The sequence below is a fragment of the Eucyclogobius newberryi genome, unplaced genomic scaffold, assembly GCF_026437365.1.
Source record: "Eucyclogobius newberryi isolate DKJ021-1_F unplaced genomic scaffold, fEucNew1.0.hap1 SCAF_595, whole genome shotgun sequence".
In the NCBI taxonomy this organism is placed as follows: Eukaryota; Metazoa; Chordata; class Actinopteri; order Gobiiformes; family Gobiidae; genus Eucyclogobius; species Eucyclogobius newberryi.
The window spans coordinates 22267-33771 of NW_027316273.1; the positions used below are offsets into that span (position 1 = coordinate 22267).

Here is an 11505-nt window from a genome sequence, read left to right on the forward strand (position 1 = left end):
GACCACGCCCTGTCCTAGACCCCGCCCTGTCCTAGACCCCGCCCTGTCCTAGACCACGCCCTGTCCTAGACCACGCCCTGGACCTGAAATGAAGGACTTCAGTAAAGTTAGAATTGTAAATGAAGTTAAATTGTTTTTATTCAGTTTGTTTCTGAAACTCAAACTGTAAAAGTTCAAATAAAAATGTTAAAAAGGAAAAATATTGAACCTCTTTGTCCTGTTCCTATAACACTGGTGCACACGGCCCCTGCGCCCTAGAGGCCCCTGCACACAGAGGCCCCTAGAGCGGCTCCTTCTGGTCTCACAGGTTCATTTGAGGCCGTTATAGCTCTTTTAGCTACAAACATACATTTTATTTGAATGACCTGAGTTTTCATAGTTCTAATTCTTTTTGTGTCGTTTGTGGATAAAAAGCACATTGTGGTTTTGACACATTTATTGAGACATAAAGACGAGGGACAGTTTAACAGAAGACGTGCTCCAGGACGCCCTGACGAATCAGCTGCTCACATTTCCACCGAGGCAGGAAGTGCTGTGGACCAAACAGGAAGTACTCACTTATCAAAATAAACAGACTTTAATAACTACGTTCAACTTGAAATATTCAAAAAGTCAATTCACAAACGTCGAATGAGACGAGTAAAAGTACAAAGTACATGTACTTTGTACTTTACTTTGTAAAACTCACTTGGCTGTTCCTCTTCAGCAGAACCACAGTTCCATCTTCCACCTCCAGCTCCCCGTGATCTTTAACACAGCGAACCTGCAACAGAACCTGTATGTAGAGGCTCTTGGGGGCCAGTACCTGTATGTAGAGGCTCTTGGGGGGCCAGTACCTGTATGTAGAGGCTCTTGGGGGCCAGTACCTGTATGTAGAGGCTCTTGGGGGGCCAGTACCTGTATGTAGAGGCTCTTGGGGGGCCAGTACCTGTATGTAGAGGCTCTTGGGGGCCAGTACCTGTATGTAGAGGCTCTTGGGGGCCAGTACCTGTATGTAGAGGCTCTTGGGGGGCCAGTACCTGTATGTAGAGGCTCTTGGGGGGCCAGTACCTGTATGTAGAGGCTCTTGGGGGGCCAGTACCTGTATGTAGAGGCTCTTGGGGGCCAGTACCTGTATGTAGAGGCTCTTGGGGGGCCAGTACCTGTATGTAGAGGCTCTTGGGGGCCAGTACCTGTATGTAGAGGCTCTTGGGGGGCCAGTACCTGTATGTAGAGGCTCTTGGGGGGCCAGTACCTGTATGTAGAGGCTCTTGGGGGGCCAGTACCTGTATGTAGAGGCTCTTGGGGGCCAGTACCTGTATGTAGAGGCTCTTGTATGTAGAGGCTCTTGGGGGCCAGTACCTGTATGTAGAGGCTCTTGGGGGCCAGTACCTGTATGTAGAGGCTCTTGGGGGGCCAGTACCTGTATGTAGAGGCTCTTGGGGGCCAGTACCTGTATGTAGAGGCTCTTGGGGGCCAGTACCTGTATGTAGAGGCTCTTGTATGTAGAGGCTCTTGGGGGGCCAGTACCTGTATGTAGAGGCTCTTGGGGGCCAGTACCTGTATGTAGAGGCTCTTGGGGGGCCAGTACCTGTATGTAGAGGCTCTTGGGGGCCAGTACCTGTATGTAGAGGCTCTTGGGGGGCCAGTACCTGTATGTAGAGGCTCTTGGGGGGCCAGTACCTGTATGTAGAGGCTCTTGGGGGGCCAGTACCTGTATGTAGAGGCTCTTGGGGGGCCAGTACCTGTATGTAGAGGCTCTTGGGGGCCAGTACCTGTATGTAGAGGCTCTTGTATGTAGAGGCTCTTGGGGGCCAGTACCTGTATGTAGAGGCTCTTGGGGGCCAGTAGCTGTATGTAGAGGCTCTTGGGGGGCCAGTACCTGTATGTAGAGGCTCTTGGGGGCCAGTACCTGTATGTAGAGGCTCTTGGGGGGCCAGTACCTGTATGTAGAGGCTCTTGGGGGGCCAGTACCTGTATGTAGAGGCTCTTGGGGGGCCAGTACCTGTATGTAGAGGCTCTTGGGGGCCAGTACCTGTATGTAGAGGCTCTTGGGGGGCCAGTACCTGTATGTAGAGGCTCTTGGGGGGCCAGTACCTGTATGTAGAGGCTCTTGGGGGGCCAGTACCTGTATGTAGAGGCTCTTGGGGGCCAGTACCTGTATGTAGAGGCTCTTGGGGGGCCAGTACCTGTATGTAGAGGCTCTTGGGGGCCAGTACCTGTATGTAGAGGCTCTTGGGGGGCCAGTACCTGTATGTAGAGGCTCTTGGGGGGGCAGTACCTGTATGTAGAGGCTCTTGGGGGGCCAGTACCTGTATGTAGAGGCTCTTGGGGGCCAGTACCTGTATGTAGAGGCTCTTGGGGGGCCAGTACCTGTATGTAGAGGCTCTTGGGGGCCAGTACCTGTATGTAGAGGCTCTTGGGGGGCCAGTACCTGTATGTAGAGGCTCTTGGGGGCCAGTACCTGTATGTAGAGGCTCTTGTATGTAGAGGCTCTTGGGGGGCCAGTACCTGTATGTAGAGGCTCTTGGGGGCCAGTACCTGTATGTAGAGGCTCTTGTATGTAGAGGCTCTTGGGGGGGCCAGTACCTGTATGTAGAGGCTCTTGGGGGGCCAGTACCTGTATGTAGAGGCTCTTGGGGGCCAGTACCTGTATGTAGAGGCTCTTGGGGGGCCAGTACCTGTATGTAGAGGCTCTTGGGGGGCCAGTACCTGTATGTAGAGGCTCTTGGGGGGCCAGTACCTGTATGTAGAGGCTCTTGGGGGGCCAGTACCTGTATGTAGAGGCTCTTGGGGGCCAGTACCTGTATGTAGAGGCTCTTGGGGGCCAGTACCTGTATGTAGAGGCTCTTGGGGGGCCAGTACCTGTATGTAGAGGCTCTTGGGGGCCAGTACCTGTATGTAGAGGCTCTTGGGGGGCCAGTACCTGTATGTAGAGGCTCTTGGGGGCCAGTACCTGTATGTAGAGGCTCTTGGGGGGCCAGTACCTGTATGTAGAGGCTCTTGGGGGGCCAGTACCTGTATGTAGAGGCTCTTGGGGGCCAGTACCTGTATGTAGAGGCTCTTGGGGGGCCAGTACCTGTATGTAGAGGCTCTTGGGGGCCAGTACCTGTATGTAGAGGCTCTTGTATGTAGAGGCTCTTGGGGGCCAGTACCTGTATGTAGAGGCTCTTGGGGGCCAGTACCTGTATGTAGAGGCTCTTGGGGGGCCAGTACCTGTATGTAGAGGCTCTTGGGGGCCAGTAGCTGTATGTAGAGGCTCTTGGGGGGCCAGTACCTGTATGTAGAGGCTCTTGGGGGCCAGTACCTGTATGTAGAGGCTCTTGGGGGGCCAGTACCTGTATGTAGAGGCTCTTGGGGGGCCAGTACCTGTATGTAGAGGCTCTTGGGGGGCCAGTACCTGTATGTAGAGGCTCTTGGGGGGCCAGTACCTGTATGTAGAGGCTCTTGGGGGCCAGTACCTGTATGTAGAGGCTCTTGGGGGGCCAGTACCTGTATGTAGAGGCTCTTGGGGGCCAGTACCTGTATGTAGAGGCTCTTGTATGTAGAGGCTCTTGGGGGGCCAGTACCTGTATGTAGAGGCTCTTGGGGGCCAGTACCTGTATGTAGAGGCTCTTGTATGTAGAGGCTCTTGGGGGGCCAGTACCTGTATGTAGAGGCTCTTGGGGGGCCAGTACCTGTATGTAGAGGCTCTTGGGGGGCCAGTACCTGTATGTAGAGGCTCTTGGGGGGCCAGTACCTGTATGTAGAGGCTCTTGGGGGGCCGGTACCTGTATGTAGAGGCTCTTGGGGGCCAGTACCTGTATGTAGAGGCTCTTGGGGGGCCAGTACCTGTATGTAGAGGCTCTTGGGGGCCAGTACCTGTATGTAGAGGCTCTTGGGGGGCCAGTACCTGTATGTAGAGGCTCTTGGGGGCCAGTACCTGTATGTAGAGGCTCTTGGGGGGCCAGTACCTGTATGTAGAGGCTCTTGGGGGGCCAGTACCTGTATGTAGAGGCTCTTGGGGGCCAGTACCTGTATGTAGAGGCTCTTGTATGTAGAGGCTCTTGGGGGGCCAGTACCTGTATGTAGAGGCTCTTGGGGGCCAGTACCTGTATGTAGAGGCTCTTGTATGTAGAGGCTCTTGGGGGGCCAGTACCTGTATGTAGAGGCTCTTGGGGGGCCAGTAGCTGTATGTAGAGGCTCTTGGGGGGCCAGTACCTGTATGTAGAGGCTCTTGGGGGGCCAGTACCTGTATGTAGAGGCTCTTGGGGGGCCAGTACCTGTATGTAGAGGCTCTTGGGGGGCCAGTACCTGTATGTAGAGGCTCTTGGGGGCCAGTACCTGTATGTAGAGGCTCTTGGGGGCCAGTACCTGTATGTAGAGGCTCTTGGGGGGCCAGTACCTGTATGTAGAGGCTCTTGGGGGGCCAGTACCTGTATGTAGAGGCTCTTGGGGGGCCAGTACCTGTATGTAGAGGCTCTTGGGGGGCCAGTACCTGTATGTAGAGGCTCTTGGGGGCCAGTACCTGTATGTAGAGGCTCTTGTATGTAGAGGCTCTTGGGGGGCCAGTACCTGTATGTAGAGGCTCTTGGGGGGCCAGTAGCTGTATGTAGAGGCTCTTGGGGGGCCAGTACCTGTATGTAGAGGCTCTTGGGGGGCCAGTACCTGTATGTAGAGGCTCTTGGGGGGCCAGTACCTGTATGTAGAGGCTCTTGGGGGGCCAGTACCTGTATGTAGAGGCTCTTGGGGGGCCAGTACCTGTATGTAGAGGCTCTTGGGGGCCAGTACCTGTATGTAGAGGCTCTTGGGGGGCCAGTACCTGTATGTAGAGGCTCTTGGGGGCCAGTACCTGTATGTAGAGGCTCTTGGGGGGCCAGTACCTGTATGTAGAGGCTCTTGGGGGCCAGTACCTGTATGTAGAGGCTCTTGGGGGGCCAGTACCTGTATGTAGAGGCTCTTGGGGGCCAGTACCTGTATGTAGAGGCTCTTGGGGGGCTTGGTGTCCTGCGTGATGTCGAGTCCTTCTCCGTTTCCCAGACTCTTCATGAACGAAGCCAGAGACTTTTTGTACTGAGAGAACCACTGCAACTGAACACAGGGGCCTCAATTATACTATTAATAATACTATAAATCAAATCACCATTAAACGCATCAAAGTGCTATTTTATTCCCGAGTTCCATGTGTGTGTGAGGGGCGTGGCTAAAGCTAGTGTGTGTGAGGGGCGTGGCTAAAGCTAGTGTGTGTGAGGGGCGTGGCTAAAGCTAGTGAGTGTGAGGGGCGTGGCTAAAGCTAGTGTGTGTGAGGGGCGTGGCTAAAGCTAGTGTATGTGAGGGGCGTGGCTAAAGCTAGTGTGTGTGAGGGTCGTGGCTAAAGCTAGTGTGTGTGAGGGGCGTGGCTAAAGCTAGTGTGTGGGGGGCGTGGCTAAAGCTAGTGTGTGGGGGGCGTGGCTAAAGCTAGTGTGTGGGGGGCGTGGCTAAAGCTAGTGCGTGTGAGGGGCGTGGCTAAAGCTAGTGCGTGTGAGGGGCGTGGCTAAAGCTAGTGCGTGTGAGGGGCGTGGCTAAAGCTAGTGTTTGTGGGGGGCGTGGCTAAAGCTAGTGTTTGTGGGGGGCGTGGCTAAAGCTAGTGCGTGTGAGGGGCGTGGCTAAAGCTAGTGCGTGTGAGGGGCGTGGCTAAAGCTAGTGCGTGTGAGGGGCGTGGCTAAAGCTAGTGTTTGTGGGGGGCGTGGCTAAAGCTAGTGTTTGTGGGGGGCGTGGCTAAAGATAGTGTGTGTGAGGGGCGTGGCTAAAGCTAGTGTGTGTGAGGGGCGTGGCAAAAGCTAGTGTGTGTGAGGGGCGTGGCTAAAGCTAGTGTGTGTGGGGGGCGTGGCTAAAGCTGGTGTTTGTGGGGGGCGTGGCTAAAGATAAGTGTGTGTGAGGGGCGTGGCTAAAGCTAGTGTGTGAGGGGCGTGGCTAAAGCTAGTGTGTGTGGGGGGCGTGGCTAAAGCTAGTGTGTGTGAGGGGCGTGGCTAAAGCTAGTGTGTGTGAGGGGCGTGGCTAAAGCTAGCGTGTGAGGGGCGTGGCTAAAGCTAGCGTGTGTGGGGGGCGTGGCTAAAGCTAGCTTGTGTGAGGGGCGTAGCTAAAGCTAGCGTGTGTGAGGGGCGTAGCTACAGCTAGCGTGTGTGAGGGGCGTGGCTAAAGCTAGTGTGTGTGAGGGGCGTGGCTAAAGCTAGTGTGTGAGGGGCGTGGCTAAAGCTAGCGTGTGTGAGGGGCCTGGCTAAAGCTAGCGTGTGTGGGGGGCGTGGCTAAAGCTAGTGTGTGAGGGGCGTGGCTAAAGCTTGTGTGTGTGGGGGGCGTGGCTAAAGCTAGCGTGTGTGAGGGGCGTAGCTAAAGCTAGCGAGTTTGACGGGCGTGGCTAAAGCTAGTCTGAGGGGCGTGGCTAGAGCTAGCGAGTGAGGGGCGTGGATAAAGCTAGCGAGTGTGAGGGGCGTGGCTAAAGCTAGTGTGTGAGGGGCGTGGCTAAAGCTAGTCTGAGGGGCGTGGCTAGAGCTAGCGAGTGTGAGGGGCGTGGATAAAGCTAGCGAGTGTGAGGGGCGTGGCTAAAGCTAGCGAGTGTGAGGGACGTGGCTAAAGCTAGCGAGTGTGAGGGGCGTGGCTAAAGCTAGTGTGTGAGGGGCGTGGCTAAAGCCTCTATGCCGTGTTTGAACCTCTCTTTATGTCGTGCTTTGCTAGCTTTGTGTTGCTAACGCGCTTTGCTAGCTTTGTGTTGCTAACGCGCGTTGCTAGCTTTGTGTTGCTAAGGCTCCACACAGTCGTCAGCATCAGTGGAAACGCGGCGCTTTAGCTCGAGATCAAGTCAGAGTTTGGAGACAAATGATTCTTTTGTATTTCTTTTTGCCTCTTGTTTTGGCCTGAGTCTGTGTTCTCTCTCGTCCAATCATCTGGCTGTGCTGTGGAGGCTCCTCCCCCTGAGCCAGAACCTCTCAGGACCAGAGACTTCAGACTGAGAGAATGTGTGGTTGTCGTGGTCACGTGGTTGTGGCGGTCACGTGGTCGTGGCGGTCACGTGGTTGTTACGTGGTTGTGGTGGATACGTGGTTGTGGTGGTCACGTGGTTGTTACGTGGTTGTGGTGGTCACGTGGTTGTGGTGGTCACGTGGTTGTTACGTGGTTGTGGTGGTCACGTGGTTGTTACGTGGTTGTGGCGGTCACGTGGTTGTGGCGGTCACGTGGTTGTGGCGGTCACGTGGTTGTGGCGGTCACGTGGTTGTGGCGGTCACAACCGGTTGTGGCGGTCACAACCGGTTGTGGCGGTCACGTGGTTGTGGCGGTCACATGGTTGTGGCGGATACGTGGTGGATACGTGGTTGTGGTGGTCACGTGGTTGTTACGTGGTTGTGGCGGTCACGTGGTTGTGGCGGTCACGTGGTTGTGGCGGTCACATGGTTGTGGCGGATACGTGGTGGATACGTGGTTGTGGTGGTCACGTGGTTGTTACGTGGTTGTGGCGGTCACGTGGTTGTGGCGGTCACGTGGTTGTGGCGGTCACGTGGTTGTGGCGGTCACGTGGTTGTGGCGGTCACAACCGGTTGTGGCGGTCACAACCGGTTGTGGCGGTCACAACCGGTTGTGGCGGTCACAACCGGTTGTGGCGGTCACATGGTTGTGGCGGATACGTGGTGGATACGTGGTTGTGGTGGTCACGTGGTTGTTACGTGGTTGTTACGTGGTTGTGGTGGATACGTGGTTGTTACGTGGTTGTGGCGGTCACGTGGTTGTGGCGGTCACAACCGGTTGTGGCGGTCACAACCGGTTGTGGCGGTCACAACCGGTTGTGGCGGTCACAACCGGTTGTGGCGGTCACGTGGTTGTGGCGGTCACATGGTTGTGGCGGATACGTGGTGGATACGTGGTTGTGGTGGTCACGTGGTTGTTACGTGGTTGTGGCGGTCACGTGGTTGTGGCGGTCACGTGGTTGTGGCGGTCACGTGGTTGTGGCGGTCACGTGGTTGTGGCGGTCACAACCGGTTGTGGCGGTCACAACCGGTTGTGGCGGTCACAACCGGTTGTGGCGGTCACAACCGGTTGTGGCGGTCACAACCGGTTGTGGCGGTCACATGGTTGTGGCGGATACGTGGTGGATACGTGGTTGTGGTGGTCACGTGGTTGTGGCGGTCACGTGGTTGTGGCGGTCACGTGGTTGTGGCGGTCACAACCGGTTGTGGCGGTCACAACCGGTTGTGGCGGTCACAACCGGTTGTGGCGGTCACAACCGGTTGTGGCGGTCACGTGGTTGTGGCGGTCACATGGTTGTGGCGGATACGTGGTGGATACGTGGTTGTGGTGGTCACGTGGTTGTTACGTGGTTGTGGCGGTCACGTGGTTGTGGCGGTCACAACCGGTTGTGGCGGTCACAACCGGTTGTGGCGGTCACAACCGGTTGTGGCGGTCACAACCGGTTGTGGCGGTCACGTGGTTGTGGCGGTCACATGGTTGTGGCGGTCACATGGTTGTGGCGGATACGTGGTGGATACGTGGTTGTGGTGGTCACGTGGTTGTTACGTGGTTGTTACGTGGTTGTGGTGGATACGTGGTTGTTACGTGGTTGTGGTGGATACGTGGTTGTTACGTGGTTGTGGCGGTCACGTGGTTGTTACGTGGTTGTTACGTGGTTGTGGTGGTCACGTGGTTGTGGCGGTCACGTGGTTGTGGCGGATACGTGGTTGTCATGGTTACCTCTTCTGCAGACATGTGGAAGCGCACATTAGGGGGCAGCACTGAGCCGTACTCCCAGCGCAGCGCTCGGATCCTCAGCAGACGGTCGTATCTGCAGCAGAACATCAACCATTTGTTCTTCTCATGTGAAATTCTCACTGTCGTCTGGACCTGGACCTGGAGGACAAGGACCTGGACAAGGACCTGGACCTGGAGGACAAGGACCTGGACAAGGACCTGGACCTGGACAAGGACCTGGACAAGGACCTGGACCTGGACAAGGACCTGGACAAGGACCTGGACCTGGAGGACAAGGACCTGGACAAGGACCTGGACAAGGACCTGGACAAGGACCTGGAGGACAAGGACCTGGACAAGGACCTGGACAAGGACCTGGAGGACAAGGACCTGGACAAGGACCTGGACAAGGACCTGGACAAGGACCTGGACAAGGACCTGGACCTGGAGGACAAGGACCTGGACCTGGACAAGGACCTGGACCTGGACAAGGACCTGGACCTGGACAAGGACCTGGACAAGGACCAGGACCTGGACCTGGACCTGGACAAGGACCTGGACCTGGACAAGGACCTGGACAAGGACCAGGACCTGGACCTGGACAAGGACCTGGAGGACAAGGACCTGGACAAGGACCTGGACCTGGACAAGGACCTGGACAAGGACCTGGAGGACAAGGACCTGGACAAGGACCTGGACCTGGAGGACAAGGACCTGGACCTGGACAAGGACCTGGAGGACAAGGACCTGGACAAGGACCTGGACCAGGACAAGGACCTGGACAAGGACAAGGACCAGGACAAGGACAAGGACCTGGACCAACCCTGCATTAGGCCAGGTCCCAAGTCCTTGTCCCAAATCCCAGGTCATTGTCCCAAGTCCCCCGTCCCCCAGGTCCCCTTGTCCCGGTCCAGTCCCAAGTCCCCTGTCCCCCAGGTCCCTGTCCAGGTCCCCAGGTCCTTGTCCCCAGGTCCTTGTCCAGGTCCTTGTCCAGGTCCTTGTCCAGGTCCCAGTCCAGGTCCCCAGGTCCTTGTCCCCAGGTCCCAGTCCAGGTCCCCAAGTCCAGGTCCCCAGGTCCCTGTCCCCAGGTCCCTAGGTCCTTGTCCAGGTCCCAGTCCAAGTCCCCAGGTCCTTGTCCAGGTCCCCACGTCCTTGTCCCCAGGTCCCTGTCCAGGTCCCCAAGTCCAGGTCCCCAGGTCCTTGTCCAGGTCCCAGTCCAGGTCCTTGTCCAGGTCCCAGTCCAGGTCCCCAAGTCCAGGTCCCCAGGTCCCTGTCCCCAGGTCCCTAGGTCCTTGTCCAGGTCCCAGTCCAAGTCCCCAGGTCCTTGTCCAGGTCCCCACGTCCTTGTCCCCAGGTCCCTGTCCAGGTCCCCAAGTCCAGGTCCCCAGGTCCTTGTGTCCCCAGGTCCTTGTCCCCAGGTCCTTGTGTCCCCAGGTCCTTGTCCCCAGGTCCCGGTCCCTGTCCAGGTCCCTGTCCAGGTCCCAGTCCCGGTCCCCAGGTCCCAGTCCCGGTCCCCAGGTCCCTGTCCAGGTCCCCAGGTCCCTGTCCAGGTCCCAGTCCCGGTCCCCAGGTCCTTGTCCCCAGGTCCTTGTCCCCAGGTCCTTGTCCTTGTCCCCAGGTCCTTGTCCCCAGGTCCTTGTCCCCAGGTCCTTGTCCTGGTCCCCAAGTCCTGGTCCCCAGGTCCTTGTCCTTGTCCTGGTCCCCAGGTCCTTGTCCCCAGGTCCTTGTCCCCAGGTCCTTGTCCTGGTCCCCAAGTCCTGGTCCCCAGGTCCTTGTCCTGGTCCCCATCCTGGTCCCCAGGTCCTTGTCCCCAGGTCCTGGTCCCCAGGTCCTGGTCCCCAGGTCCTTGTCCTGGTCCCCAGGTCCTGGTCCCCAGGTCCTGGTCCCCAGGTCCTTGTCCTGGTCCCCAGGTCCTGGTCCCCAGGTCCTTGTCCTGGTCCCCATCCTGGTCCCCAGGTCCAGGTCCCCAGGTCCCCAGGTCCTAGTCCCGGTCCCCAGGTCCTAGTCCCAGGTCCTAGTCCCGGTCCCCAGGTCCTAGTCCCGGTCCCAGGTCCTTGTCCTGGTCCTTGTCCAGTCCTTGTCCAGTCCTTGTCCTGGTCCAGTCCTTGTCCTCACAGGAAGGCCGTGAGGCAACGCTGGTTCCTCTGGAGGCAGCAGTGACGCAGTTTGATGGTCGGGATGAGCTCAGAACGACCTTCGACCTTCGCCTCGTTCCTGAACACAAAAAAAACTGTGACTGACCCACGTAATAATAGGTCTATGAGACTGACCCCCGAGACTGACCCCCGAGACTGACCCCTTAATGTCCAGGACTAAAACAAACATGCTAAAAACAAAACATGCTAAAAACAAACAGCATGCTAAAAACAAACAGCATGCTAAAAACAAAACATGCTAAAACAAACAAACATGCTCAAAACAAACTGTTTTCATGAGGTTTGTGGCATTAGATCATAATCTTCTATATTTAAAGTAACTTTAAAGTAAATGATCTGTAGAAGTCTAACGACTTTATGATGTTAAAAAGTCTCACAACATTTAGAACATTTCACAAGCATCTCAGACTGTGAAAGTCCAGTCCCGGTCCAGACCCTGTCCCGGTCCAGACCCTGTCCCGGTCCTGGTCTAGTCCAGTCCCGGTCCAGACCGTCCCGGTCCAGACCCTGTCCCAGTCCTGGTCTAGTCCAGTCCCGGTCCAGACCCTGTCCCGGTCCTGGTCTAGTCCAGTCCCGGTCCAGACCCTGTCCCGGTCCTGGTCTAGTCCAGTCCCGGTCCAGACCCAGCACTCACACGTTGGTCTGGTTCTGCTCAAACAGAGCCTCCATCTCCTGCAGC

The 11505-nt window shown here is 56.8% G+C and overlaps 1 protein-coding gene across 1 annotated transcript; it reads right to left on the reverse strand.

Annotated features, from left to right (window-relative positions):
- Window positions 1-410: 410 nt before the first annotated feature.
- On the reverse strand, window positions 411-11499 carry gins1 (GINS complex subunit 1 (Psf1 homolog)). Its single transcript, XM_072432364.1, has 6 exons — window positions 11461-11499; window positions 10786-10884; window positions 8674-8764; window positions 4933-5049; window positions 689-763; window positions 411-532 (listed from the first exon to the last, which is right to left on the reverse strand). Exons 1-6 carry the CDS (start codon window positions 11493-11495, stop codon window positions 464-466), a joined length of 486 nt encoding a protein of 161 aa, XP_072288465.1. The 5' UTR covers window positions 11496-11499; the 3' UTR covers window positions 411-463.
- Window positions 11500-11505: the final 6 nt, after the last annotated feature.